Here is a 26,974-nt window from a genome sequence, read left to right on the forward strand (position 1 = left end):
CACACACACACACACAAACACACACACACACACACACACACACACACACACACACGAGTTTCGTGAAAAATAGTTTCCTGTTACTCTTTTCTGTTCTGTTCATTTTTTAATGATAGTCCCATTCATTAAATCACCGGTTCTCAAGCTTAGCTGTCTGTCTACTAGAATGACCTGGGAAGTGTTCACAATTTCCAAAGCCTGGGTCCCACTCCCAGAGATTCTGACTTAATTGGTCTAAGATGTGGCCTAAGTGATGGGATTTTAAATGTCATCACCAGAAGATTTTAATGTGCAGCCCTGGTAATCTATGCAGTAAGTTGATTTCCTGGCCCACAAATGGGTCTAACTTGCACTTTGAAAAACACAGACAATGAATAATACTAGACACTGATTTCCCAAGACAGTAGCACTTGCAAACGGATTTGTTTATTCAGAGGACAAAAGTGTACCAAGGGCTGCTGTCCTGGGCACTGGGGATACAAATATGCTGAAGACACAGTCTCTGCCATTGAAGAAATGACAGCCTCATTTTCACAAATGGAACACATCCATATAGCCAACACCCAGATCAAGAAAGAGAGCACTGCCAGCACCCAGAAGCTCCCTTGCACCACCATCCAGTCCCCCACCCCAAGACTAACCACTAACCTGACCTCTAACAGCACAGATTACTTGGGCCTGGTTTTATACTTTAAACAAATGGAATAATTCAGTATGTTCTCTTCTGGGTCTGGATTCTTTAGGTTGACATTCTATTTGCAGGATCCATCTGTATTATTCAGAGTAGCTGTAGATCACTCGTTGTTCTCGTAGGACAGTATTTCACATCCTGCAAATACAACTCCGTTGGTTTATTCATTTTATTGTGGCTGGGCATTGGGGGGGCTTGGTAGTTTGGCCTAATGAACATTCCAGTACCCATGTCAGGTGGATAGATACACACATTTTTGTTGGATGCATACCTAGGAATGGAACTTCTAGGACATAGGTTAGACCTTTGGATAACATAAGATACAGCCAAACATTTTCCAAAATGCTTGCAGTAAGTTACACTTCCATCTGCAAAGTATATGAGTTCCACTTGCTTCATGTCTCTACCAACGCTTACTATTGTCAGTCAGTCTTTTTCATTTCAGCCATTCCGGTGTGTGTTAAAATGTGCATTTGAAGTAAATTTAAGTAAGAAAGTCAAGATTTTTAAATTTATATGTATAATGGCTCTAAATGGTACGTGGAAATTCTCCCTTAACTTGGGGGTTCATAGATGTTCCAAAATCCTACAGGGGGTCTATGTTCTACCTTAGTCATCGTATCTCTCTCCCTCTCTCTCTCTCTCACTTTGTGCCCTCCCCCCTTGCCCTGTTCTTGAACCTCTCTGCCTCTGGTATCCAGCCTGGGCCTGACCTGGAGAGACATGCAGCATTTGACTGTGCTCACCTCCAAACGGAATCAGCTTCACGACGAGGTCCATCAATGGCGGAGGAATGGGGTTGGCCTGGAGTTTAATCACCTCTTTGGCTACGGGGTCCTTGATGCGGGCGCCATGGTGAAAATGGCGAAAGACTGGAAAACCGTGCCTGAGAGATTCCACTGTGTGGGAGGCTCCGTGCAGGACCCTGAGTAAGTGCACGTGGAAAATATCCCAGAGAGGGTACCATGGCCTGGGCAACAATATCAGATTCCCTCTCTTTCAGCTTGAGATGCACTAGATTTGAGTCAGGGACAACCAGCTTCCATGCAGAGCTGTAGAGTGGCACAACTCCAGGGGGACCCCATGTACACAGAACACCATTAGGGGACTAAGAACCCCTGGTTTTAGGTGTGATCCTTTACTGTTTCGGTGGCTTACACCATTATTTTTGAGTGCATAAGTCAACCAGTGTAACCAGGTCCCAGAGCAGTAAAGACTATGACCATGACCGATATCCCAGTAGCCTCTCGTGTCCCCTTCCATCATCGTCTCCCCAAAAGTAACCACTATTCTTCTAACTCCACAGATTATTTTGCCCATTTTATACTTAATATAAATGGAATATATCTTCTCCTTTATATCTAGATCCTTTAGCTCAGAATGCTTCAACCATGTTTAGTGTGTACTTGTAGTTCGTTTATTCTCATTGCTAAATCATGTTCTATTGTGTGACTATAACGTAATTTACTTATTCGTTCTACTTGTGAGGCAACATGAGGATTTGATTTGATGCTGAGTGAGATGGATAGCCATTCGGAGGGATTTGAGTTTACACAGAAACCCGCGTGCTGGTCACCTGCACCTACGTCCCTATTTACTTCCCATTACAGCAAGAGGATTGGACTACGAGGACCCCTTTTTATTTCATTTCTGTCCTCATTGATTCATGAGTAAGATGGAAATAGCAATTCTCATCATCATTATTTTCAATTGAGGTATTGTTTACATACAACAAAACGCACAGAACTTAAATGCGTTACTTGAGTTTTGATGTATACATTGGGGTAACCACCACCTGATCAAATGATGGAACATTCCATCACCCCAGAAAGATTCCTTGTGCCCCCTTCCAGTTAGTTAATCCCCATGTCCCGTAGACAGCCATTGTTTTCCTTCCTGCCGCTGTAGATTAGCTTTACCACTTCTTGGACTTTATCTAACTAGAATCACACAATATGGATGTGCCCATTTCTCTGACGCAACGTTCCGTTTCTGAGATCCATCCGAGTTCCTGTGAGTAGTAGTAGCCCATTCTGAGAGTACACCCATGCTTACGTCATTTAAATAATGATAAACTGCATCTCTCTAACCACCTCACCTCAGCCTCACTTCTGTTGGTCATCTGAGCCCGGCCAGAGTCAGACTCTCACAGTACTCCTTCCTCTCCACTCGCCCTCGGTCCTGGATCTTCTGGAGTTTTGTAGTGAGTTACACAGACCTAGATTCCAATCTTGATTCCACCAAACTGGACCATACTTTTGACCTCTCTTTTAACAATTCTCAACCTTGGTACCCTGGTTCCCGTGGCAGGATGGTGAAGTCTGTGGACCCCATCTCCATACGATGTTTTTAGATGCACTAGATAAAATACATAGGACCACAAAGGAAGCCAATGATATTGAAAACCAGGTATAAAAGTTTGTTGACCAAATTTGTGATGAAGTAATAGTTGTCCTTTCTCTTATCAACACGTTACCTAAAAAGCTCCCAGTGGCAAGCCTAATGGCCATGATGATTTCAGAGCAGCAATGATGACCGAAATGCTACATCAAGATACTGGCAGTCATTGTGATGGGATATGAACATCTCTGGGCTCTTGGATGACAAACTCTGAGGAAGTGCTGATACCGCTCTGGCATGAGGCTTGCATTCAAAATCAAAGGAGAAGCTACGTTTTCCTTCTAAGTTAGAAAAATTAATATGTGGGTGGGGGTTCTTCTATCTAAATTCTTACACCAACTGGAAATCTCTCCTTATGTCCCCAAACCAAAGGCTCTTCTCTCTTTCCGCACCAGTAAAATGCAGCTAATAACTCTTTTCTCACCAGGCTGCTGGGAGACCTTAGTAAGACATAAACGTAAAGCTGGCACCTAGTAGGCACTCAGTAAATGTCACTTTGCCCTTTGCTCTCCTCCATGACTTTGGACGCTCCCAGTTCAGTCCTGTGGGGAAAGGAAAGATGATAATCTCCTGGAATTTTGGATACCATAATTGTCTGATTCCTATATGAATTCAAAGTTGTGTGGGGCCCACACTCTCCTCCCGATGTCCCACCCAGTGTTGGGCCAGCATCCTCACTGTTCACTCGCCAGGCCCCCAGAAAGTGGCAGCAAGTGGGTGTTGCAGAGCTGTGTGCATTTTCCATGGATCAGACCATGATCTCGTAAGCGCAGCTGCCGTCAGCACTGGGTGGAGAAGGAAAGCATCAGAGCAAGTCCTTTCTCTAATAATTTTTTTTAAACAGTGCTGCATAAGCCCCACCTCATGTGCCAATAAAATCAGCTGCTCGGCCGCATTCCCGTCCATTTTCCCAAGGCTGCCACATACCTACATCACTTCTGTTCATCCTTGCGCCCCTCTGCCTGGTCAGAGAGACTTCACTGCGGCCCAGACTAGTTGGTTGACTCTGTCAAGGTCATGGAGGCTGTAAGTGTAAGGGAAAGAAGCAGTTAGCTTTTATTGGGCACCTACTATGTGCCACGTGCTTGACATCCGGCCAAGCTTCCAGCCAGCCAGCCTGTTGAGCCTGTTGACCTCACGCAGCCACGATGTGAATATTTTGCAGAGTGAAGAGCAAAGTGGTCCCAGTTGTGTCTCAGGGAGAAGGGCCTCCTGGGTGCTGGTGTGAGGCCTTTTACATAAACTGTTTATGTTTCCTCCTTGTAAGTCCAGGATGTATGTATAATCATTGTTACCTCAAAACAGGAGAGGAAGCCGAGATGCAGAAAGCACAAGAAATGTGCTCAAGGCTACAAAGGTCTGACCAGGACTTAAAGCCCATCTGTAACCCCCTGCTTGTTTCATTAGACGACATTGGCCTTAGGGAGCGCCTACGGTGCCCTCGGGCCCGACATTAGGCGCTACATCAGGCAGCCCTGCTGTCAGCTGGGCAGTGTCCTTACAGGTGAGGAGAGGCTCAGATGGGTTGAGGACATGCCTAGCTATTGAGCAGCCAAACTGGGATCTGAACCCAGGCACTCTGAGGCCAGCACCTCACCACTTGAGGGGCCTCTCCGTATATCTCAGTGATCCCCCACTGGAGAGCTGGTGAGGCTCAGCACATATCAGAAGGGTCTGGGGGCTTTCTCCAGTAAGACCTTCCCGGCGGACTCTGAAACCCCCACCTAGCGGGTGGGCCCACTCCTCCCAAACTCTATAACTTCTGTCCTGGAGACCCTGTCACTGCCAGAGTCTACAAACAGAGTGACCAAACAGAGATGAGACCGGGAACCACCGTCCAAATGAGAAAGGGAAGGGTAACTCCAAAGTCAACATTCAATGGGTACTGACCGCTATACTGCCCTCTTTAGAGTTCAAAACAATTGTTTGCATGATTTGGAAGGCCTTGGTACCACGGTGGAAATGTTCTGTGTCTGAGTGTCTAGACAGTAGCCCGTGGCTAGGGGGCGCTAGAAATGTGGCTCATTTGACCTAACTTTAGTTTAAGTTCCAATAGCACCATGTGGCTGGTGGCTGCCATCTTGGACGGCTCAGCTCTGACGCCCATCTGGTAGTTTCACCGTCCTGGGGAGAATGCTAAATAACGCAAACAGAACGGGAAGTGTAAATCGAGTAACAACTCTGTGAAAGGGTGTCCTGAAGTCGAGCCTGAAAGAGAACCGGGCCAGTCGGCTTGGCCTGTGCCTCCCCCAGTGTCCCCTGCACGCAGGTCCACCGCTCGCTCCCCCCACACCGACACACCACGACAGGGCCCTCCAGCAACCCTGAGGGCTCCCTCAGGTGGCCCTGGGAGCATCCGGCACAGTGCTGCCACCTAGTAAGAGCTGCTCTGAGACAGTCGCCAGGCCAGGCGACACTTCTCTCCCACAGGAGGTTGGCGTGGCTACTCTCATCCATAGGTGAGGAAACAGGAGGCTCAGGAAGATGGAGTAAATGGTTCTAGTTCACAGAACCAGAAACTCCAACGGCTGCCGAAGTCCTGGGCCTGGGACCTCCTTCCCTGTTGCAGAGAGGGGAAGATTTGAGAGCAAGGGAAAGGCGTGTGGCGTTTGCTCGTCTCCAGAAGCACGGGAGGGGCCCACGCAGGGCTCAGGCACGGGCAGAGGGCCCGTCCACGGTCAACAGAAAGGCGTTAGCAGCTGCAGTGTTGAGGGGGACGGTCAGCTCAGTCAAGGTGAACGTTGATAGCGGGCCTTCTCTTCCGAGCCGCCCCAGACAAGGATGGATCCTTCATGACCCTCAGGCTCCGTGCATTTGTGAGGTGGGGGGAGGGAGGAGAGCAGGCGGAGAACATCGGCTGTGACGAGAGACAGTGTGTCTCTCTGTTTCTGAGTGTGTGTAACACACTGTCGTGATCTCCATCAGTGCTGGACTTGGAGCCAGAGGCAACGAGTCCATCATGTTACGGTCAGGGCATGCAAGGCCCAGCAGCTCACAGCCACCTGGGAACTTTATCCAATACCAGCAGCCTGACTTTCAATGAGAGGAGACGGGAAAGCTCTTGGAGCACGGACCAGAATTGGGCCCTCCAGGGGGCAAGAACCTAGTGTGTCTTGTTCACTGCTACATGCTCAGTGCCTAGAACTGAGCAGGCACCTGGAGGTATTTTCTGAATGAGTGACTGTTCGGCCAGCAGCGCCTGGATACAAGGAAGATGGCTAAGTGGGGGCAGTTAGGACCAGCAGACCGGCCAGGGGGACTGGGGATGGAGGACTCTGTGTCCCCTAGGCACCGTCCACACCCGCGTCCATGGCACACCTGCTGCGGGTGAGTGAGCTCCAGGGCCGATGGGCTTCTTGCAGAACTCAGAGCCTGGGACAGCTTGGTCCTTAGGCGGCGCCCAGGCTGATGTTCAGAGGAGGCCCTCGTCACCGTGAATCACGCTACTGAGGGGCCGGAAGAGAGGCATCGACAGCCACTTGCGAGGACGTGCGGGGCTGCACAGAAACAGCCCCCGAGCGGGGTGAGTGCCAACTGTCAGGTTTCTAGGTTTCTTCCCAGAGAAGCAGCCAATTTGAGAAGCAATTTTCTGAAGCAACTTTATCGACAGAGTCAGGGAAGGGTGCTCAACGAAAATACGAAGGAAAAATGCAATTGCCCGCGAGTGTCTGCACAGAACCAGCCGTGTGCGGTGAGCAGAGCAAAGCCAGGCCCACTCACCCGCCAGGGGCAGCCACGTGTCCCCCGACTACTGAGGCCCTGAGTGAGCTGTTTGCCCCAGACCGTCCCCCCCACCCCTGCACCCAAGAGCACTGTTCATTCCACGCCCTGGAGGCTGTGCAAACTGTGAATTTTAAGTGAATTTGGAAGTGGATGTTAAAACCTGATAGGAATGCCAGAGGCAGCGTGGTAGAGAGAGAAGAGGATGTGCCCAGCACCGAACCAGCTGTGTGACCTTAGACGGATCACAGCCGAGCTGCAGTCTATCCTGTGTGAGTTAATGCCACCGGCTGCTGTCACCTGGGAAAGAGAAAACCTCACAGCGCCCCCCTGTTGAGTGTTCTGTGATGGCCACAGAGCAGACATCTAAGACCCTTAAGGGTGGCTGTTATTAGCAGTATCGTTATTATTCTAATAAAACAACTGTCGCATCATAACTAATTATTTCTATCATACAATTGAGGATTCAGAACATAGATAGCATTTCACAGGTGTCCCCTGGGAAGCAGGGACTATTTTTAGACACGAGGCAATTGACCACTTATTTGCAGCAATGTGCAGTGAATATATAAGCCATCCTCAGGTCTCCAAGTTTGTCTTTTATAGGACTTGGCCACGAGACTTCTGTACATATTCTCTAGAAGTTCAGAGAGTAGCTCACACCTCGTGATGGGTACCTCATTTTCTGCAGCAGATGAGTTCTGGAACGTGGTCTGTATGACTAAAGATCTCAGCAGAGTCTCTTTTGTTTCCACAAGCAACCATTTCCTATTTCAACCTTTTTTTGAGAGAGAGAGAGAGAGAGCCCGAGTGCATACGCGCACACACGCCGGGGGGGGGTGCAAAGGGACAGGGAGAGAGAATCTCAAGCAGGCTTCATGCCTAGCACGGATCCCGATACAGGGCTCCGTCTCATGACCCAGAGATCCTAACCTGAGCCAAAATCAAGACTCCCATGCTTAACAGACTGAGCCACCCAGGTGCCCCGTATTTCAACCTTACAAATTGACTTTTCCTAAGCAAATAAGGATTTGCTTTTCCTTCAAAATAAGGATGGATTGCATTCCTTTTCTTATAAAAGCAAAATATGGTCACTGTAGGAAAATCAGAAAATACAAGTGAGCCAAAAAAAGAACTAATAAGAAACACCGGCAAATATGTTCCTCCACTCTCCCAAGGGCATTATGCCCACTGAGAAGCCTCCGTGAGAGAGGAAGAATGGCATTCTCTCTCTCCCAAGCTTGCCTCCTCTGCAATTCAACCAAGCCTTTTAATTTCATTTCAAAGTGACTTCACATTCCAAGAGGAATCCACTGCTCTCTCTGGGGTTACTCTCCCGGCTTTCAGTGGGCAGTTCACACAGCAGGGCAGCGCTGGCAGGGTTTTGGAGCAGGCAATGCCTCCAGGGCACTAAACAAGCCATACTCCCTGGGGGACTTGGAATGGCCTTCAACACCTGCACACACCCCAAGCCCAAGGTAATGAGAGAGTTTACGAATCCTAACACAAGGTGGTGTGTCTGTGCCCACTGCAGTCTGTCTTCTGCTTTCCAAGATGAGGACAAAATGCCAACCATCCCTTCCTCCAACCCTCTCACAAATACACTCCCTCATCCCTTAGGCCAAACGGCAGGCAGCCTGGGCTCTAGTTTCCTCTTCTGCAGGGAAGGGGGCCGCCGAGGGTCAGTAGTCAAAGCTCAAGGTGGCTGTGGAGGGAATCCGGATGAGAGACTGCATCAGCCGAAGCCCCCATAGCGATGGTGTGAGTGAAGGTCGTCTCCAGTTTGGTCCAAAACAGATTTCTCTCCTTCTATCCTAAGAGATCATTTCGGCCCTCGTTCATTTACGGGAACCCCCATTGCATGTCGGCTGTGGATCTCATTCCCAGCTACAGTGGCTGTCCCATCTCTGGTTCTTAGCCAATCAAAGAAATATTTCCAGTTTTCTCCCAGGGAAGCAACGTCACTTTTCTGCCAGATTCCAAATTGACTTGTAAAGGGACTGTCACCTGGTGAACTCCAGTGCATAAGTGCCCTGGGTGCAAATGGGGATTAAAAAAAAAAGATTTTTTTTTTTTATTCCAGCTTGTGTTTTGAATCCTTGTGATAATAGGAAGTATTGCATTTGACAAATGACTAGTGATGCTTTGTAATACCTAGAATGACTATGACTCAGGGTAACAGTCTTTAGTTGTCGGCTTGTGAATTTGCTTCTTGAATTTCTCAAGGTGGCCTAACCTGAATGATAGGAAAGGGGCTCAAACTCGACACAGGACTCAGAGCCAGGGTCTCTTTTTGGTGTGGGCTCTGCCATCATCCTCTCTTCTCTCCGGCTGTGCTTCTTGGAAAGTTCCAGAGTCCCTGAGGCTCCACTCTGAAAGGAAAGCCTTCATTCTGGATCTGCGTGTCTATCTGTGTAGAATCTCACAGTAGAACGTGGCCTTTCACTCATACCTGAGGTCTGGATGTTCCAGAAGCCTCCAGCAAGGTGACCAGCAAACCTGTAGAACGGGATCCACAGTTTTCCCGGCTGCTTTTCCCAGAGCCTGTGAGCCATGACAAAAGTGGAACGTGCTTACAACAGAAGCCCGGGAAATTTCCTAATGAGTGGGGGTGTTGGCCTCACGTTCAAATTGAACATATGCCAATAATTGAGATCTGTGCTATCCAGTATAGAAGCAACTAACCAGCCACAGGTGGCTATTGGATACAATTAAATTTAAATTAATTATTAAAATTAAATTTAATTAAAAATTCAGTTCCTCACACTTGCCACGTTTCAAATGCCCCATAGCCACATGTGGCCAGTGACTACAGTATTGGACAGTGCAGATAGAGAACATTTCCATCGTTGCAGAAAGTTCTATTGGCCAGCTCTGGCCTAGACACTTGTGAATATATGATGTATATGAGTGTGTGTGTATATTTTATCTGCACAGCAATTCTTCTGTGTAGGAAGTAATATCTCCATTGTACAGGTAAGGAAAATGAGCTCAGGTAGTTCAAATGCTTTGCCCATAACTGGACTTTCTTTCTACCCACATTGCTACCTATGGGCTAGAGCCTGGATGATTGTTGGTCCTGTATCAGCTCACCTATTACGTTTCTGACCGTGTTGTGAGTAAATATCATCTTTTTTTTGAGAGATCTAGCTGGCAACCTTGCATACTCTGACTTCTGGAGCTGGCCTCATGCTTGCTCTCCACCAAACTGGATGATTTCCGCAGAACGTGGTACCCCACCTCCACCACCACCACCAGATCCCCGTGGCCAGTGGGTATCTCATGCATCATTCAGCATCAGCCTCTACGCAGAGTGCGTGTAATAGCAGCACTCCGCGAAACTATTAAAGCGTATATTTTGAAAGTTCCTCAGAAGAGTATTGACTTTACCAATGAGCTACAGGGTAAGCTTCAACAAGCCCTCCCAGGTTTGTGGCTTTGGTTCCAAGGGTCATGCTGAACCAAGGCTTGGCTCTGAGCTGGGTGTGCGATCATCTTTTTGTAGATGGGCTCTACAAGATGTATGTTTTAAAATACCCACCATTTTATGCTCCAAAATAAAATATCATGTCAAGGGAGGATATTCACATAGGGGAAAGCCCACGAAGGGGAGCTAATACCATGCATGATCCGGGCACTGTGCTCCATGTTTTTGGACGTGGTCTGATTGAATCTCACAAAACCCATCCGTGATGACAGCGAGACTTAAAAGTATTTAAATAATTTGCCCAAGCTCTCCTGACCACTAAGCATAGAAGAGAACTCTAACCCAAACAGGTTTATTCCGGAAGTCTGGAGTCTTTCCATTACACTGCGCAGTCCTCTGATGTAGTTTACTTTATTGTGTTTCTGCAGCGAGATGATTTGAGCACCTTGCCTTCCAAGGAGGCCGTATCCAGGAAGGAGATTGGTTGTGTGGAAAGTCAGTTGAGGAGTGCTTAGACTGACCCTCCACGGTACTCCAACTCTGTGACAAAAGAGGCTTCCCAGTTCCCCTGATCTTTCAAGGGGTGCTCCTTCACTAGGATTAATTAACCCCATTTCAGCTTTTTTTATAATGGAAATAGCAATCATAATAGCCATAACTTCTATTTATCAAGATACTTAGCACTTCAAATAAAGGCTCCTGTCCCAAAGGTAGACCCAGAGGTGAGACTTGGGTGCTGACAATTTTTTGAGAGATGATCCCAGGAAACACCAGTGATGACTGGAGATGTGAGACAGGGAGGAGGGAAAGAGCCAGTCGGGAGTGCATTGATGAGCAAGTTGCCACCATGGGTGATAGGCTCAATCCCACCGGGGACATTGAGTTGTCCCACTGAAGAACAGGGATGCCAGTGTATGCTCATCTATCACTTTCTATCCAAATCACTGGTAGGGGGTGGGGTTCAATCCCTGACACTTTGGGGCTGCTCAGCACCTCGGCTGAGCAGGCTCCCATGGTGTGGGGGGAAGCTCCAAGACAGCAGCTGGGAGATGCCGTTACCTGAGGTGGGAACCAGTCAGAATACATGGGAGCCGCAGCTGCAGGTGAACTCAGACGGGGCGTGGAAGAAACGAGAAGGGCGTGAGCAGCATCCGCTCCATTTCCCTTCTACACAAAAGGTATAGGTAAGGGGCATAGGCAAGGTGCTCAGGCTCGCACCGCTGGTCTGTCTGATTAGCCCCAAAGCCCCTGCTCTTCCTGGTACCCAGAGCTGCCTCCAAGCTCTAAGTACAGTGTGCCCATCCCTTACCATATCTCCTCATCACTTGGCCCTCAGGAAAATACCATCCACTGGCAAGCTTGTGCTGAGCCTCACCACCGATGCGTGTGAGGGGAAAGAAAATTTCGTCCGTTACCTTGAGCACGTCCAAGCTGTCATCACAGTCAATGCCACCAGGAGAGGAGACCTGAACATCAACATGACTTCCCCGATGGGCACCAAGTCCATCTTGCTGAGCCGGCGTCCAAGGGATGACGACTCCAAGGTGGGCTTTGACAAGTGGCCTTTCATGACCACCCACACTTGGGGGGAAGACGCCCGAGGAACCTGGACCCTGGAGCTGGGGTTCGTCGGGAGCACAGCCCAGAAGGGGGTGCTGAAGGAGTGGACACTGATGCTGCATGGCACGCAGAGCGCGCCTTACATCGACCAGGTTGTGAGGGATTACCAGTCCAAGCTGGCCATGTCCAAGAAGGAGGAGCTGGAGGAGGAGCTGGACGAAGCTGTGGAGAGAAGCCTGAAGAGCATCCTGCACAAGAACTAGGGCTGCAGCCGGGCCTCGACCACCTCCCTCCCTCCCCCATCTCTGCCTCTCTGTCCTTGGTCCACCCTCTGTCAGGAACCGAGCAACTACTGTCACCCTCACATAAGCGACTCCACCCTCTTGATCTGAAGCTTTGCTCACTGTCAATGATTCTTTTCATCACAATGGACGCCATCTTTTTACTTCTATGCCCCAAATACAGTGTTCCAACCAAAACCTATGTCCCATTTGTGACTCTGAAGTTCTTTATTTGTGTCATTCAAATAGGTGATAGCCAGCAAACAAAACTGGGACAGGTTTCTCCTCCATTTTGTTCATATCTGAGAAGAGAATGCATTTAAAAAGCCACACAGAGTGACTCCAAGAACGTTTATTCATGGTCTCGACTGAGGACCTGTTACATAAAAAGGGAAAGATGATAACAGAAGGTGAGCTCTGAATCTCTAAAGCACAACAGATGCTGTAAGTCCTTTGGGGGAAAATGTTTTGAACTTAGCAAGATTTTTCAGTGACATAGATGAAGGGGGTGTGTGATGCAAAAGACAGCATCCATGGCGGCCCCAGTCACTGGCTGGGGAAGAAAGTGTCCAAAAGTATGAGCATTGGAAATCGTACCACCAACGCCAACAGCATAACTTGTCCTACTCAGCCAGTGTGATCCATATAAAACCTAAGTAGCGTGGCTTTCCTTTTCACCAGCTGCTGCTGTGTTATGGTAGAATTTGCCAGAGAAGCCCGAATTACTCAGTTTGTATAGAAATCATGCCAGCCCCAATTTTCTGGGGTTTCTCACATAGCTATCCAAAAGAAAAAAGGCAAGGCAAGTCTGGCAACACGTCTAGGAAAGAATAGCTCAGTGGCTTAGAACACAGGGAATGTTCCTCTTCCTAAATCACTTTAGAGCTTCTGAATCAGATTGAGAAGCGAGATGAGTATTTTGGGCACACTTATACTTGGGCTTCGATTTCTAAAACAAATGGTTGTGATTCTTTGATGTGTTGGGGAAATGGCCTCCGTTCTGGAAGAGGTGTGTGAAGGGTGAAGGGGGAGTGTTTGAAGATGTGGACCTCCATTTGTGTGGAGCCTCTTCCGCCAAAGGGGGGAAATGCTGACCCAACCCCCAACAACGTGAGGCCTGAAGGAAGCAAGAGAAGACCTCTGTAGGGAAAGCACAGTTACCGTTTGACAACTAAGCAACCCGTGGAGATGTTTAACATGCAACCCAAAGGTGACACACTCTTCCCCCTGTCGACCCCGAAAGACACAGCACCATTTCACTACCAAATAGAAATGGCTTTCTATTGGACCCATCATTACTTTGTTTTTCTCCCCAAGGATTGGCCCCTTTATTGGTTTGATTAGATTCCCAGGAACTGATTAACCACTTCTGGCTGCACTTCTCCCTTCCCACAGAAGTGTGTAGCTAAGCTCGGAGTTCCTTTCCTTAAAGCCAGCAACACAAGGGCACTAGGTTCCATTCCTTGAAGACGGCAACTTTAAGAGAAAACTCTGGAAAACCCATTTTCTTTCTTTTCTCCCCCCCCCATATTGGCATGAATTTCTGTCTTCTCTAACACCATATGACCTTCTCTATATAATGCTTTAAAATGTGATTATATTTATGATTTTTAAAAGAAGTTTATTACCTGTTGTGAAGGTCTTTTTAAACCAGCTTAGATTTAAAGAAAAATTAATGGAAACCATCAAAAATTCATTTCATATTAACAGTCTGAAAATAAACCAAAGGACATTATGTGTGCATATGTGTATAAGTGCACACAGAAATATATATACATATGTAAACTATATACATGTGTGTATGTGTGTGTGTGTATATATATATATATATATACACTGTATAAATGTATATATACACATATACTTAAAATGTGTGTATGTGTATTTATTGAAGAAACCGACACCATATTCATCTCTAAAAGAATATTCAGAGAATATCAAGATGATTCTGGCTGAAGAAAAAGGCCGGTGGAAATTCAGGTGAAAATGTTCATTGATTCCCATTGTATCACCTCTGTAATTTTGCAGCTTTCTGTATAAACATTAAATATCTTATATAGCAGCAAAAATATAAAATAGTTGTCCATATTTTCACAGCTGTGGTGTAATTTATGAAATTAGAGAGTAACTTATCAGCTTCTTAATAGAAATGGCAAGTTTTGATATGAGTATACAGTATATAAAAATATATATATATAGTGCTATATAAAAATATTTGGCCTCTATTTCATTTTTTGCACCAGTATTAACACAGAAATATGTCTAGCTAGTGAGGTTTTTAAGATATCCCTGATCCTAATGCAAGAGACAGTTATTTATAATCATTTATTTTAAAAAATAAAAATAAGTGAATAATGATTAATCAAGTCAACATTGTTACTCCCTGTGACAAAATTTTATAAGTAAATTTAAAAAGACATATTGTAAATTAGGAGACTCAACAATAAAACATTACCTTCCAGAAACTATGTGGGATGTGATATATATTACATAAAAACACTTTCATCCATTCTAAGAGCAGATAATAATAAAAAGTTGCCAAAGAGAGATCTAAAAAGCCTGCTTTCATAAAATATGCCTGAGAGATTTAAAATTAGCAAATAAATCACATACAAATTACGATCTACTGCAGCATTTTTCAAACTCAAGTTATATGCCATTAAACAGTTGTAAAAAAAATTTAGGGAGTCAGGACTAACATTTTGGAATAGAATAAAACAGAATAGAATAGAAACGAAATGAATGGAATGGAATTGATCCTGCATATTAATGAGAATCGAAATATTGGGGGGGGGATGTGTGTCTGGAAATAAAAAATGTACCTGTGTGTATATGTGTGTATTGGCTTACAAGGTAAATATTTCTTACTGTGGGTCATGGTCAAAAAACTTTTAGAAAGACTATTCTAGAATATATTCATCAAGCTAGACTGAGTTAAGCTGCAGTAACAAACAGCCCCCAAATTTCAGTGGCTTAACACTGCAAAGATCTAATTATCATTCACATGAATTCCTCTGAGGGTTCAGGAGACTCCCCGAGGCCACAGACTCAGGGAGTCAGGCTGCTTTAATCTTCAGTCTTATGGTTTGTAATCATACCCAAGACCGCTAAATCGCCACACAGAAGAGAACCCCCGGAGGACTCTTATCCACTCCTGTGTTCAGCCTGAAGGAGACACACTTGCCATTTGAGCTACTCTGCATTGGCCGATACTGTCAGTGACCCCGCCTAAATGCAAGGCAGCTGGGAAATGTAGGACATCTAATGGAATACTTGACGAGCATCGGAGAGAGCTTGACATTCTCTTAAAATGTATTAAGTACCGATTTACATGGCCACCTCTCTTCACGGATAGTACTGTGAACAGTATTACAAACCAGCTGTCACCCATGTGACCACAAGCTATTCTAGCAATCTTAATAGTTTTTAATAAAATACTAGTGTATTTACCATGGTTCGTTGTAAAAACAATGTTTAAATGTGTCCTATGATCTAATACTTCTCAAAACCATTAGTAAAATCTTAAGAGAGGCTATGACCAAAAACAGACAGTGAAGGTATAAGGTCCAAAGTCTGAGGTTGTGACAAACCGAGATGCTGCTTTTTTATATTTAAGCTCAAAACTGACTTCTGAAAGATTGAGTTAAAACTGATCATTCTTATAGTGTTATTACTGTACTGTCATTGTTAATTTCCACTTAAAATTAATAAGAGTGGTTTTCATGTAATCGATGCCTTTCATTGGCTGGACTGAAAACCACATACTACAGAAGCTTTGGGAAACATAGTTCAGCATTTTAGATTTAGAGAGGGAAATGCTTAATTGGGGAATTGGTGCACTCATAGCCACAGTAAGTTCTTGCATGCAAAGAGTTTAATTTGATAGAAATTTCTAAAAATCAAAATGCCAAGATTAAAGACAGTGGTTGTGAGAGCGAATGAGGGGTTCTAAAAACTCTGAGAGTTTGAAATAACAGCAGCACAGAATGTGTCCTGGACCAAGGAAGATGATTTGGCTGCAGCCAGCTGGGTGGTTCTCTGTCTCCAAAGAAGGACTGAGTCAACAGAAAAGGTGGGGAGAGGGACCAACGCTCAGCATGTGGGAGCTTACGAAAATGGAGAAACAGGGGAACAAAAGTTGCCGGATGGGATCTGGAAGTGTTAAGGGTAGGGAAACACACAGGCTTGGTATAAAGGGGAATTCCAGTCTCTGAAGAGCTGAAGTCTAATGAGGACAGAGCCCAGTGCATGGGAAGCCACCCCCCATCAACACCACCCACCTGCCAATGGTCAGATTCCATGCCCACCCACAGCCTCCTGAGCCTTATTTGGCTTCCCAAGGACATTAACACCAGGAGAGGGGATAACGAGCACAAGGGATACCAGTACCTGGATCTCTCCAGAGAAAGATCCCCTCTTTCCATTGCAAATTAAGTAGTTCTTGGGTTTTTCCACTAGTCTCTTCTCTATTTAGTTGCCAAGAGACCCTTTCCTTGAGTTCAAAAAACTCCAGTTGAAAGCTGAATTTGCTTGTGGATTCATAAGGGACCAGGAATCAAAGTTTAACCTGAGGCAAGTTCTCCAAGCCAGCCTGCCAGCCTCATTTTCCTCTTAGAAGAGTCTCACTGCTTTGAACCTGGGGATAGAATGAACTGAGGGTGAGAAAAGCATGTGGCCCAAAGAGATGAAGACTTTGTATTGCTGAATTCTTCATGTTGGGCACTGCATGGGTTGGGGTGGGGTGGGGGTGATTGGAAATCTCAGACCGCAGAGTTTTAGATGCCCCAACAGCCAATGAGTCTGGGAATTCCTTTGGTTGGATGTTAACTGACACTGATTTCCACCATGGAGACCTCAGACCAGCCTGCCCTCGCCATCCCAAGTGTGGGTGACCCACCTCACAGCGGGTCAAAGATGTCCCTCTGCACCCAAGAGGATCCACACTGGCTACTCCAAGCTGGACAGAAGGCAGAGGCTGCAACTTGGTTTTTTTCCCCTCTGGAGCTGCTGACTGACCACAGGTGACAGATAAGCCAGCTAGGCAGCTCCTGATCGCAGGGATCCGAGTTTGCAAGCGAAGGGGTGGTGTGACTAGTGAGGGTAGCAGCACAGCAGAGTTATTGTCCAGGGATGGATCTCAGGGAAGAGCACACATCTCAACTCAAAAGTCCTGTTCATTTGAATAAAATATAAGCCAGTGTGGGGTTTTTGTGGCATTTATTTGCTTTCGTCCAAGCATGAGAAATTGAAGTCAAGCATTGGTACTAATCAAGGTATCTGAACGACATCCTTTATCATCGACGTGCCAAATGTCATGAGTTTTGAGATGACTTCGTTCACCAACAACACCCCAACTACAAACCTATGGTACAAAAATTGCAGGAAAACTAGATTCTAATGGTTGCTTGGAGATGTCTTCTTATAAGATTTAAGTCAAGGAGAGACCTAAATGGAGCTTTCCAACATGAAAGGGAAAGGAAGAAACGAATAGAGATGCCAGGTTAGAAATGCCTTCTGATATGTAAATTTATTTTATAATAGACCCTGTTGGAGCATGTCCTACCTTCGGGGCTCAGCAAACTACACTCCAGAGACCTAACCCAGCCTTCTGTTTTTATAACTACACTTGTATTGCAAACAGTCATGCCTGTGGGCTTCCGTACTGTAGAATTTTAGCACGTTTTCGTGCTACAGCAGCAGGGTGGAGTAGCCCTAACAGAGGCTGTACAGCCTGTAATCTGGCCCTTTGTAGAAAACGCTTGCCGCTCTAGCTCCTTGGCCTGGCCCAGAGGTCACCTGTAGACCGTTTCCACACACGCCGAGGATGCTCTCTCTGCTGGGGGTGTTCTCTGACTGCAGAGATGCACTGGACCTGATGGGCAACAGGCAGAAGTGTCGGGAATCAAGGCCCCGGGCCTGGGGCCACCCATACCTGTGGAAGGATGGGAGCTGGTGCACACATATCCCAGCTTCCTCACCTCCTGTTGGGACAGTTTGAAGATTTTCTACCTGGTCTCTTCAGGGGTTCCCGGTGGGATGGAGCCCCAGGTGCCCACGGCAGTGGCTGGCCGGTTAATGCAGCCCGTGTTGGTGTCTCCCTTCCCTGCCTCACACCCTTTCCTGCACCAGTCAGGAGGGAGGAATCCCACCCATGATGTTAACAGGAAAGAGTGACCTAAGCACGATAAAGTGAGTATAAAGATGTGTGACCTACTTAATTAGAAAGGCAAAGAGAACACTAAAGAACACGGACCAAGTAGTCTAATACATGCAAGTCGGGGGCTCACGGTGAAGGGGAAGGAAGCTCTCTGGGACCATGGTGGAGTCCCTGGGTGGGGCACCACCCACCCAACTCCCCCACATGCCCAGAGGGGGTGCATGAGTGCAGGTGCACGGCCTGGAAGGCCCAGACCTCTGAAGAGGGGTGTCAACTGCTTGCTGCAAGCATTTCTGTGGGGACTGTAATGAGGCTGGTTCTGCAAATTTTGGAAAAGTTGAAAACTGGATACGGCAGCTGCCACGGAAAGGAATGGCTGCTGCAGGGGGATGAGGACAAACAAGAAGGAGCAGGTCCCCTCCCCCTCCTCCAGCCTTTCCCTCCTCTACTCCCAGGGAGACAGTGGCAAAGCAGGGACACGGGTGCAGGGTCCAGCCCTGGCACCGGAGTGTGGGGAGGGCAGGCTTGTAGCTAGGGGACAGGTGCTTCCTAATAGCACTCTGAGTTCCTGTGATCACGGCTCTAATACCACGTGCATCCAGGACCCTGCATAGGGTCTGCTTTGGGATCTCTGAGGTTGCACGCGACAAAACCCAACTCTAACTAATGGAAACAAATAAGCAGCACGTCCAAAGCATGTGGAGTAGCTCTCAGAACTCAAGGAAAGTTTGAAGAACCAGGCTAAATGAGCCTAGGAAAGGGATAGAGATAGGAGCAATCCCAGGGAGAGGGAGACACAGAGGGAATGAGTGGGAAGAGCATCAGAACGCCCCCATCACCGGCCAGCTCCAGAATTTCCAGCCTCAGTTTTATTGGGCTCGGATTTCCAATTCCAACAGTGAGTCTGGTTTGAGACACTTGCCCACCCACAGCCAGAGGAAGGCAGGATGTCTTGACAATCTGATCAAGGCTGTACCCAGTGTAGGAGGAGCCGCTCCTCAGCACAGTTGGGCTGCCCCCTGAGGAGTGGGGCTTGTTGCTGGGCACATGCCAAGCAAGCAGATGTCTTAGGTTAGGTCCTCCCAGAAGCTGAGTCTGAAACAAGGTCAAGCCGTTTATTGGAAAGGAGCTTTTAGATACAGGGAGCAGGAATATAAGACAGGGATAGAGGGAGACTGATTCGGGGCATATGGGTGAGTGGGTTTCTCTGTGGTATCTGAAGCTCGCTGGGGAGAGTGCAGAATACCTGAGTTATCCCAATGGAGGGGAGAGAGAGCTGGGGTATTTGGGCACCAGGTCCTGTCCATCCTGGCTGAGGGCTGCTCCCGGGAGCACGAAGGTCAAGTGCTCCCAGCCTGCCAGGTCAGGTGTATAGACTTCCTATGACCACACCAGCCCCTAAGGCAGACTCGCATGTGCTTGGCATGAGAAGCCTGAGGAAGTAGGCATGAACTAGAACAGCAAGGGTCAGGGGAGGTCTGGGGGATCAGCACCCAGGGCAGCTCACAGGACAGCAGTGACTGGTCACTGAATCGAAGGCTGGGTGAATGGGAGGAGTGGGCAGCTGGGATTCAGCTTCTTTATGGGGGAGGCAGCTTCGGGAGACTCTCAGCCCTGGACTTGAGGCTGAGTCAGGGAAGAGGAGGCTGGGACCAGACTCACAGTTAGGACAAGCCACCTGCAGTGCTGGCATTTAGGTACCTTGGGGCTTGTCGAAGCTCTGGTGTCCTCTTGTCATTGATGCTACAGGGAGGCCTGCTTTGAGTCCCCATGTTTACTGACAAGGAATGCTGTTTATAAAATTGAAGGTTTTGTTTCCAGAGACCTCAGGGAGAGGGGTAAGCTAGAACGTGAACCCATACTGCAGCTCCCTGGGGAAAACAGATCCAAGCAGGGTAAGTGAAGAGAAGCAGGTAAGAAAAGAGCAAGCAGGGCTCTGGGGGACTGGAGACAACTAGCCCAGTTAGACCCCGAAGTGCCTATTGCAGGCAGCCCCACATTTCACATGGTGAGCCTGGCTTGAGGTTGAGGCGAGGCTGCCAGGAAATGGTGTTTTCTTGGTGCTTGCCTCCCTCTTGGACCTCACCTCCTCCATTGTCCCTCTACAGTCCCTTTTGTTTCTCCTCCTTGAACAGGTTAAGTCCATTCCTGCCCCAGGGCCTTTGCACTTGGAGTTCCTCTCCCTGAAATGCTCTTCCCGCATCCCTGCACATGACTGGCCCACCTTGCCATTCAGATCACATGTCACCTCATTTATGGGGTCTTTGCTTGACCATCCAATCCAAAGTAGACCCCTCGTCATTCTTACACATCGCCCTGTTGGTTCCCTTCCTAGTATCGTCTCCCTGAAGTTCTTATTTAGTTATCTGCCTGTTTGTGCATTTCCTTCCTCCCCATGGCAGAATGTCCTGTCTGTGAGAGCAGAACCACATCTGATTTTCTCTACTATCTCCCCAGTGCTCAGAACCATGTGTGGCACAGAACAGGCCCCCAATCCATTTTTGATGATGGACTAAATATAATATAAAAATAAGCTTCCTTTGCAAAAAGATGCCCTTGCCTTTTAAAATATGAACTGAACATACAGTCCACACAATAAAAAGACTTAATGGGGAAGAGATAAAGTCTTCAGTGGTTGTGATGTTGAATATAATATGCACCCTGATCCAAATTCCTAGTACATTCTGGGCTCTGGCTAATGGTTTCCATCATTCTCTCTTACGCTTTTAAATTATAAATATTTCAAAAATGTGCAATGGAGTGGGTCCTCCATTCATCTTTTGGAAAGAACAACAAAAGCATTTTTCTTTCTTGAAGTCAAAACCTCAAATGAATTCAAAACAACGTTTTTTAATGCTCTAAATAGATAGGAAAGGTGACTCTTTAGTATTCTTTCTATTTTTCATAACAAAGAAATAATAGCATGTAATTTACGACTCCATCAATTTTCTCGAATAACGTGTCACTGTGCCAGATACTTTTGTTTAGGCAGATGCAATAATCCATTTAAGCACATTGATGCAGTGCCCTTATGAGCATCCACACAGGGAAGGAGCAATTTCTCAACCAGTATAAGTAAAAAGAAAAAAAAAAAAAGGCAGGGGGAGGGGGCACTGTTAGTAGAAAAACAGATACCTAGAGGCAACATAGAAGTTTTTGTAAAGATTGTAGTTTGAGGGCGCCTGGGTGGCTCAATTGGTTAGATGTCTGCCTTCAGCTCAGGTCATGATCCCAGGGTCTTGGGATGGAGCCCTGCATCCCATCTTGCATCGGGCTCCTTGCTCAGCAGGGAGACTGCTCCTTCCTCTCCCTCTGCCCCTCCCCCAGCTTGTGCCTCTCTCTCGCTCTCAAATAAATAAAATCTTTATTAAAAAAATTTGTAGTTTAAAATAGTTTGTTTCCTAGCATGTGACACAGTTAAGTACCTGAATGCTCACATGCATGTCTGCGTGCATGTGTGTGCAAGCGAGCATGCAAACACGTGTATTATGGTATACTACATTACGGTCATTGAGATCATTGAAAAACCTGAGAAATCTCCCCTCGTCGGCACAGCACGCTGTCTGGCACACAGTATATGCTTCATAAATGCTGGTTGGACTAATCAACCCCTCCACAAGGAACAACGTGATGACGTATGATTCTGCTTTTTGAAACCTGACCTAGGATCGCAACTTCTGAGTGAGAACATTTTCAGTAACTCAGACACAAGGACCCTGGGGACACAGGCTGGGGCAGCTGGCACTGGGGTCCCACTTTGCTCCTCGCAAGCCTTTACCATTGTCAAGTATTTCCATGCCTGGGGTCCAAACACCTGCACCCGTACTTCTGCACGTGTGGGTGTTCTCGGCCCCCGAAGCGAGCACCCCGGGAGCAACCCTGCCCACCGGCGGGCAGGGGTAGGTGGATGGAGAGCCCAGCCCCCTCATCAACTCTGAGGCATGTGTTCTACTCCGCTTCCCAGGATCCCTCGGGGTGACGGAGCTCCGTGTGCCCCTAGCACGAGCTGATCTGGTAGCACACGCATCTTACTGGCTGCCTTGATGTCCCCGTCTCCCTCTGGCATTCTCCTCCTGGCTCTTCCTGGGATCACACCCCAAAGAAACTATGTTCCAATCCTTGCTTCAGAATCAGCTTCTCGCTGAACCTGAACCTGGACAGATACATTTCATCATGTGCCTCCAACAAAATCCTTGTGCACGTGAGCACGTGTTTGTACTTGAAATGCAATAAAAAGCCATGAGTGCATCAACTAGCATGCTTCTGTGTGAAGTCCAGATACTCCCTGACCTTCTAATGCGTCTCTCAATGACTCATGAGGAAAAGCCTGTCTCTTCCCTTAAAGGAGCTGGGTTTGATGGCCCTTGAACATGACACATCCCTGTGCTGAGCATGGCTGACCCACCTACACTCCCAAGGCCCCTGTTAATTAGACAAAGGGTGTGCGAGCAAAGAAAACTTTTTAATTAAGGCTTCATTGGCAATGTCAGACGGGCCAACTATGGTCTAATCCAAACAAGGAACCCTCACTCTTATCATGTGTTCTAAAATATCAAAGCACTTCCCCTACGGTGGCCCCATAGACACTGTCTCCCATGGAGCCCAGGCGTTTTAAGAGCTCTTCTCTCACGATTTCTTCTTGTTTGCCTTTGTCTTCTCAATCATGGTCTCCACAATGACGGCTGTTTCTTCATACGTCTGAATGCTCTCTGTTGAAAACTTCTCGATGGACTCCATCACCTCCACCTTCTCATATGCCAAAGTCCTGGGGGCGCTTCTCTCCTGCGGGCTGCTGCTCCTAGTCCCATGCCCCTCAGATCCACCCTGACCGACCCCAGGCCTTTGAGATGGGGGTGGAGATGGTCCCTCCGGACCAGGGGTGACCACGGGACAGGGCTTCCTGGACTCCTCATCCTCCTTCTGGTCCTCCTGTTTCTCCCCAGGCCCTTTCGGTCCTTCGGCACTAATCTCATCCTCCTTGTCAGCAGTGTGCTGGTCGGATGGCTGTCCACCTTCTTTCCCCGGAAGATCCCCCTGTCCGTTCTCCAGCGGCGGCCCAGGCTGCTCAGGAGAGGGCTCCGCAGGGCCGTCACGACGCGGAGAGCTGTCCTCAATGGAAATGACCACTCCACCTTTGGCTGGGATGGAGGACGAACAGAACCCAGGGTCCACATAACTGGCATCCCCGGAGACTAGCACGTACCGCCCTTTGGTGTAGAGGTCAGCTGGGGGCTCAGGTTCTTTGGGGCTTTTCACTTTCTCCTTGACCTTCTTGAATAGTTTCCCAAAGGCTTTGCTTATCTGCCCTCCATCTGGCACATCCTCCGGAACCCCTTCTGGGGTTGGGGGACTTGCTTCATCACCTCGTGATTCAAGCTGGGATTCACCTTCTTCTTCAGGAACCACCTGAACCAGCTTTGTGTCTTCTGGACCCTGCAGGGGTATGTCTTCCAGACTTTCGTCAGCTTTGTCTTTAGCTATAATCTCCTTTTTCCTTGGAATGTTCTTGGGGAGACCTTTTTGTCTTGGTTTTGCTGTTGTTATATCCTGCACAGCCCTAGTGAGATCTAAAAAAAAAGGTGGGGAGGAGGCAGGAGGGAGCATAAGTCAAGTTCGTCAATGAAAGAGGAAGAAAACGTATGTGTTGAAAAATAGGCTGTCTTGGAGACCAGTGCCTAGCACTGGGGTAGAGTTTACCATACACAGGGCAAGATGCCTGGGTCTGACTCACAGCATCCATGACCCACATCAAGGTCCCACCTCTGCAACCAGCTGTATGACTTTGGAAAGGTCGCTTGACCCCTCTGGGCTTGTAGAGGGGAGGGAAGGTGCTGCCTGTTCTGACACTCACAGTGCCCATCACACTGGGTACAACTTCCTGACACTCAGTGTCCTCACCGCAGCCCCTGCGGAGCTCATGACACATACTAGTCAGTGGAACTCATTCTACACAGTCGTCCTCGCCTTGCACTTTTCCAAAGGAGAGACTGCAGAGCTGCCTGGATCTCTAATGTGTTCTGGATGGCTTTGGGTGTGGGAATCAAACTGATCTCCCTTGCTCCCCACTCATCTCAAGCTAAATAAATACAAACACCCCTCGGGCGGCATCCCCTTCCTCCTGGGCAAGAAGAGGAGGCAATTATTAAATTCAGAAATAACAGGAATCTTGGGCTGCCTGGGTGGCTCTGTTGCTTAAGTGACTGGCTATTTGTTTTGGCTCAGGTCATGATCCCGGGGTCCTGGGATGGAGCCCCACATCAGGCTCCATGCTCAGCAGGAGTCTGTGAGGATTCTCTCTCCCTCTGCCCCCTCCCCACCCCTTTCTCTCTCTAAAATAAATAAATAAAATCTTAAAAGAAAAAAAGAAAGAATAGGAATCCGCTGTTCTCAACATCTTCACTTCTTCAGACCAGCCAAAAGGAAAAATGGAAAGTTCAAGAAAACATACACAATCTCACCTCCCCTCGTCCATGAGGCTTTTCAACCTAATCTGCATGCTGATTTTTTTTTAACTTTTTCATCTCAAAGGTCTTCTGCATGCCCTCTGTCCATGAACTAGAGGACTGACGGACAAAGCAAAGGCATCTAGCATGGGTGACTCAGAGCGCTGAGTGAACAGGGAATGGCAGAAATGAGCCATGAAGCCATAGTGAGGAAGGGACACGTCAAGGAAGCCTGCTGGGGGCAGGTATGCGGGCAGGGGGTGCCTGCAGGAGCTCCTATGGAATTTCAGGGCCCAGCACAAGAGGAAAACAGGGGGGGCCCTGTTCAAGATCATTAAGGATTTCAAGACCAGGACAGTAGAGCACTAAGCCAAGTGCGCGTACAGGGCCCTGGGTGTGGCTGCATGCTTCTAGAGCCAGCCCTAGGACAGCTGCCCTCTCCTCCACGTTCTAACTCTGAAACCCCATTTCTAAAACCCCTCTGAGCTTTCTGAGGGACCTGGATTTGAAGGCACTATAGGTATGAGCAATCGACAGCATGATCTTCTCTTCTCCCAAAACACTGTGTTTGTTCAGCGCTGGGGAGATTTCGTCGTGAGGTAATATCTCCCAAGTGCGTGACACCAACCCCAGAGGACCAAATGTTAACGACGGAAGCCGTGCTTGCCAGCCAAGCCAGTTCTGCTCAGTTGAACAGAAGAGAAACGCGCGGTAGCTGAGTGTCTACTCTGCCCCAGACCCTGGATTAAGCACTTTTGCACAGCAGAGCTCATTTCATTTGCTGATGTGAACACTGAATTATATTTTCTCCCCAGTGAAATGCTTCAGGTCTCAGGATGCCATTCCCAAGGTGGTGTATGCCCCCATCTGATTTTTCTCCTTGTAAACTTTCTGGCTCAGTCACTCAGCACCTGAGGGAGTGTATCAGAGAGGGAGAGAGGACCTCACACAAAATATTTAATTTCTAGATGGACCAGAAGGAAGCATGAACGCTAAGTTCAGGACGAAAGCTATTTGATTTTTTCCCCCTGCTTTTCTATGATGGAAAATAGCAGAAGCCAGGATTGGGGAGCATTACCTTTCCCACCAAGCCAAGAGCTGAGAGAGGTTCCATGGCTTGGGGTGAACAGGGTGACGGGAGTTTCAATGAAGGCCGAGCTCAGCCTGGAGAAAGAACCAAAAAGAGGATGGTCACCATCTTTAATTCATCGAACCAAACAGACGGTCGAGGGTAAGAGTGACTCTCTAATGTGAGCAAAAATGAGGAAAGCTTTCTTTAGATCAGACTTTTCATGAACCACATATATATTTATACACTAGACGAGGATGGGAAGGATTTCTTTGAGCTCAAGTCATCAACTATGAAACACACATATAGGAGAATTGTAAAATGGGGATTTCTTATAATTTAAAGATGCCATTTCTCTGTTGAACAGAGTTTTTGTTTGTTTGTTTTTTTTTTTAATAAAGGAGTAGCCAGCCCAGGGTGAAGTATTTAGGGCCACTGGCTATGATATCTCCAACTCTTTTTTTAAAAAAATAATATGCATTATAGAAATAGAGAAAAAACTGATAAAGCAATGGAGATAAAATGTAAACAAGTGCCAAGATCTATAAAGAACTTCTCAAACTCAAAACACAAGAAACAAATAATCAAATCAAAAAATGGGCAGAAGATATGAACAGACACTTTTCCAATGAAGACATACAAATGGCTAACAGACACATGAAAAAATGTTCAACATCATTAGCCATCAGGGAAATTCAAATCAAAACCACATTGAGATACCACCTTACGCCAGTTAGAATGGCAAAAATTGACAAGGCAGGAAACAACAAATGTCAGAGAGGATGTGGAGAAAGGGGATCCTTCTTACATTGTTGGTGGGAATGCAAGTTGGTACAGCCGCTCTGGAAAAGTGTGGAGGTCCCTCAAAAAGTTAAGAATTGAGCTACCCTATGACCCAGCAATTGCACTACTGAGTATTTACCCCAAAGATACAGATGTAGTGAAGAGAAGGGCCATATGCACCCCAATGTTTACAGAAGCATTGTCCACAATAGCTAAATCATGGAAGGAGCCAAGATGCCCTTCAACAGACAAATGGATTAAGAAGATGTGGTCCATATATACAATGGAATATTACTCAGCCATCAGAAAGAACAAATTCTCAACATTTGCTGCAACATGGACGGGACTGGAGGAGATAATGCTAAGTGAAATAAGTCAAGCAGAGAAAGACAATTTTCATACGGTTTCACTCATTTATGGAACATAAGAAATAGCAGGGAGAT

The 26,974-nt window shown here is 47.2% G+C and overlaps 2 protein-coding genes across 4 annotated transcripts in view; one reads left to right on the top strand and one right to left on the bottom strand.

The window, feature by feature from the left end:
• The window catches only part of PCSK2 (proprotein convertase subtilisin/kexin type 2), a 257,585-nt gene extending 242,066 nt beyond the window's left edge, over nucleotides 1-15,519 (top strand). Inside the window, exons 10-11 of the mRNA XM_034641611.1 lie at nucleotides 1,382-1,620; nucleotides 11,575-15,519. Coding sequence (XP_034497502.1) covers nucleotides 1,382-1,620; nucleotides 11,575-12,061 — 726 coding nt within the window. The 3' untranslated portion in view covers nucleotides 12,062-15,519. The remainder of the gene's footprint in view (nucleotides 1-1,381; nucleotides 1,621-11,574) is intronic.
• Nucleotides 15,520-22,679: 7,160 nt separating this feature from the next.
• Nucleotides 22,680-26,974, bottom strand: part of BFSP1 (beaded filament structural protein 1) — a 72,326-nt gene continuing 68,031 nt past the window's right edge. For all 3 annotated transcript variants that reach the window (XM_011232105.3, XM_034640434.1, XM_019805783.2), the window contains 2 exons: nucleotides 25,758-25,843; nucleotides 22,680-23,803 (listed from right to left, as the gene is read on the bottom strand). In XM_011232105.3, the coding sequence (XP_011230407.2) occupies nucleotides 22,863-23,803; nucleotides 25,758-25,843 (1,027 nt within the window). In that variant the 3' untranslated portion in view covers nucleotides 22,680-22,862. The remainder of the gene's footprint in view (nucleotides 23,804-25,757; nucleotides 25,844-26,974) is intronic.

This window comes from Ailuropoda melanoleuca, chromosome 13 (assembly GCF_002007445.2).
Source record: "Ailuropoda melanoleuca isolate Jingjing chromosome 13, ASM200744v2, whole genome shotgun sequence".
Taxonomy (NCBI): Eukaryota; Metazoa; Chordata; class Mammalia; order Carnivora; family Ursidae; genus Ailuropoda; species Ailuropoda melanoleuca.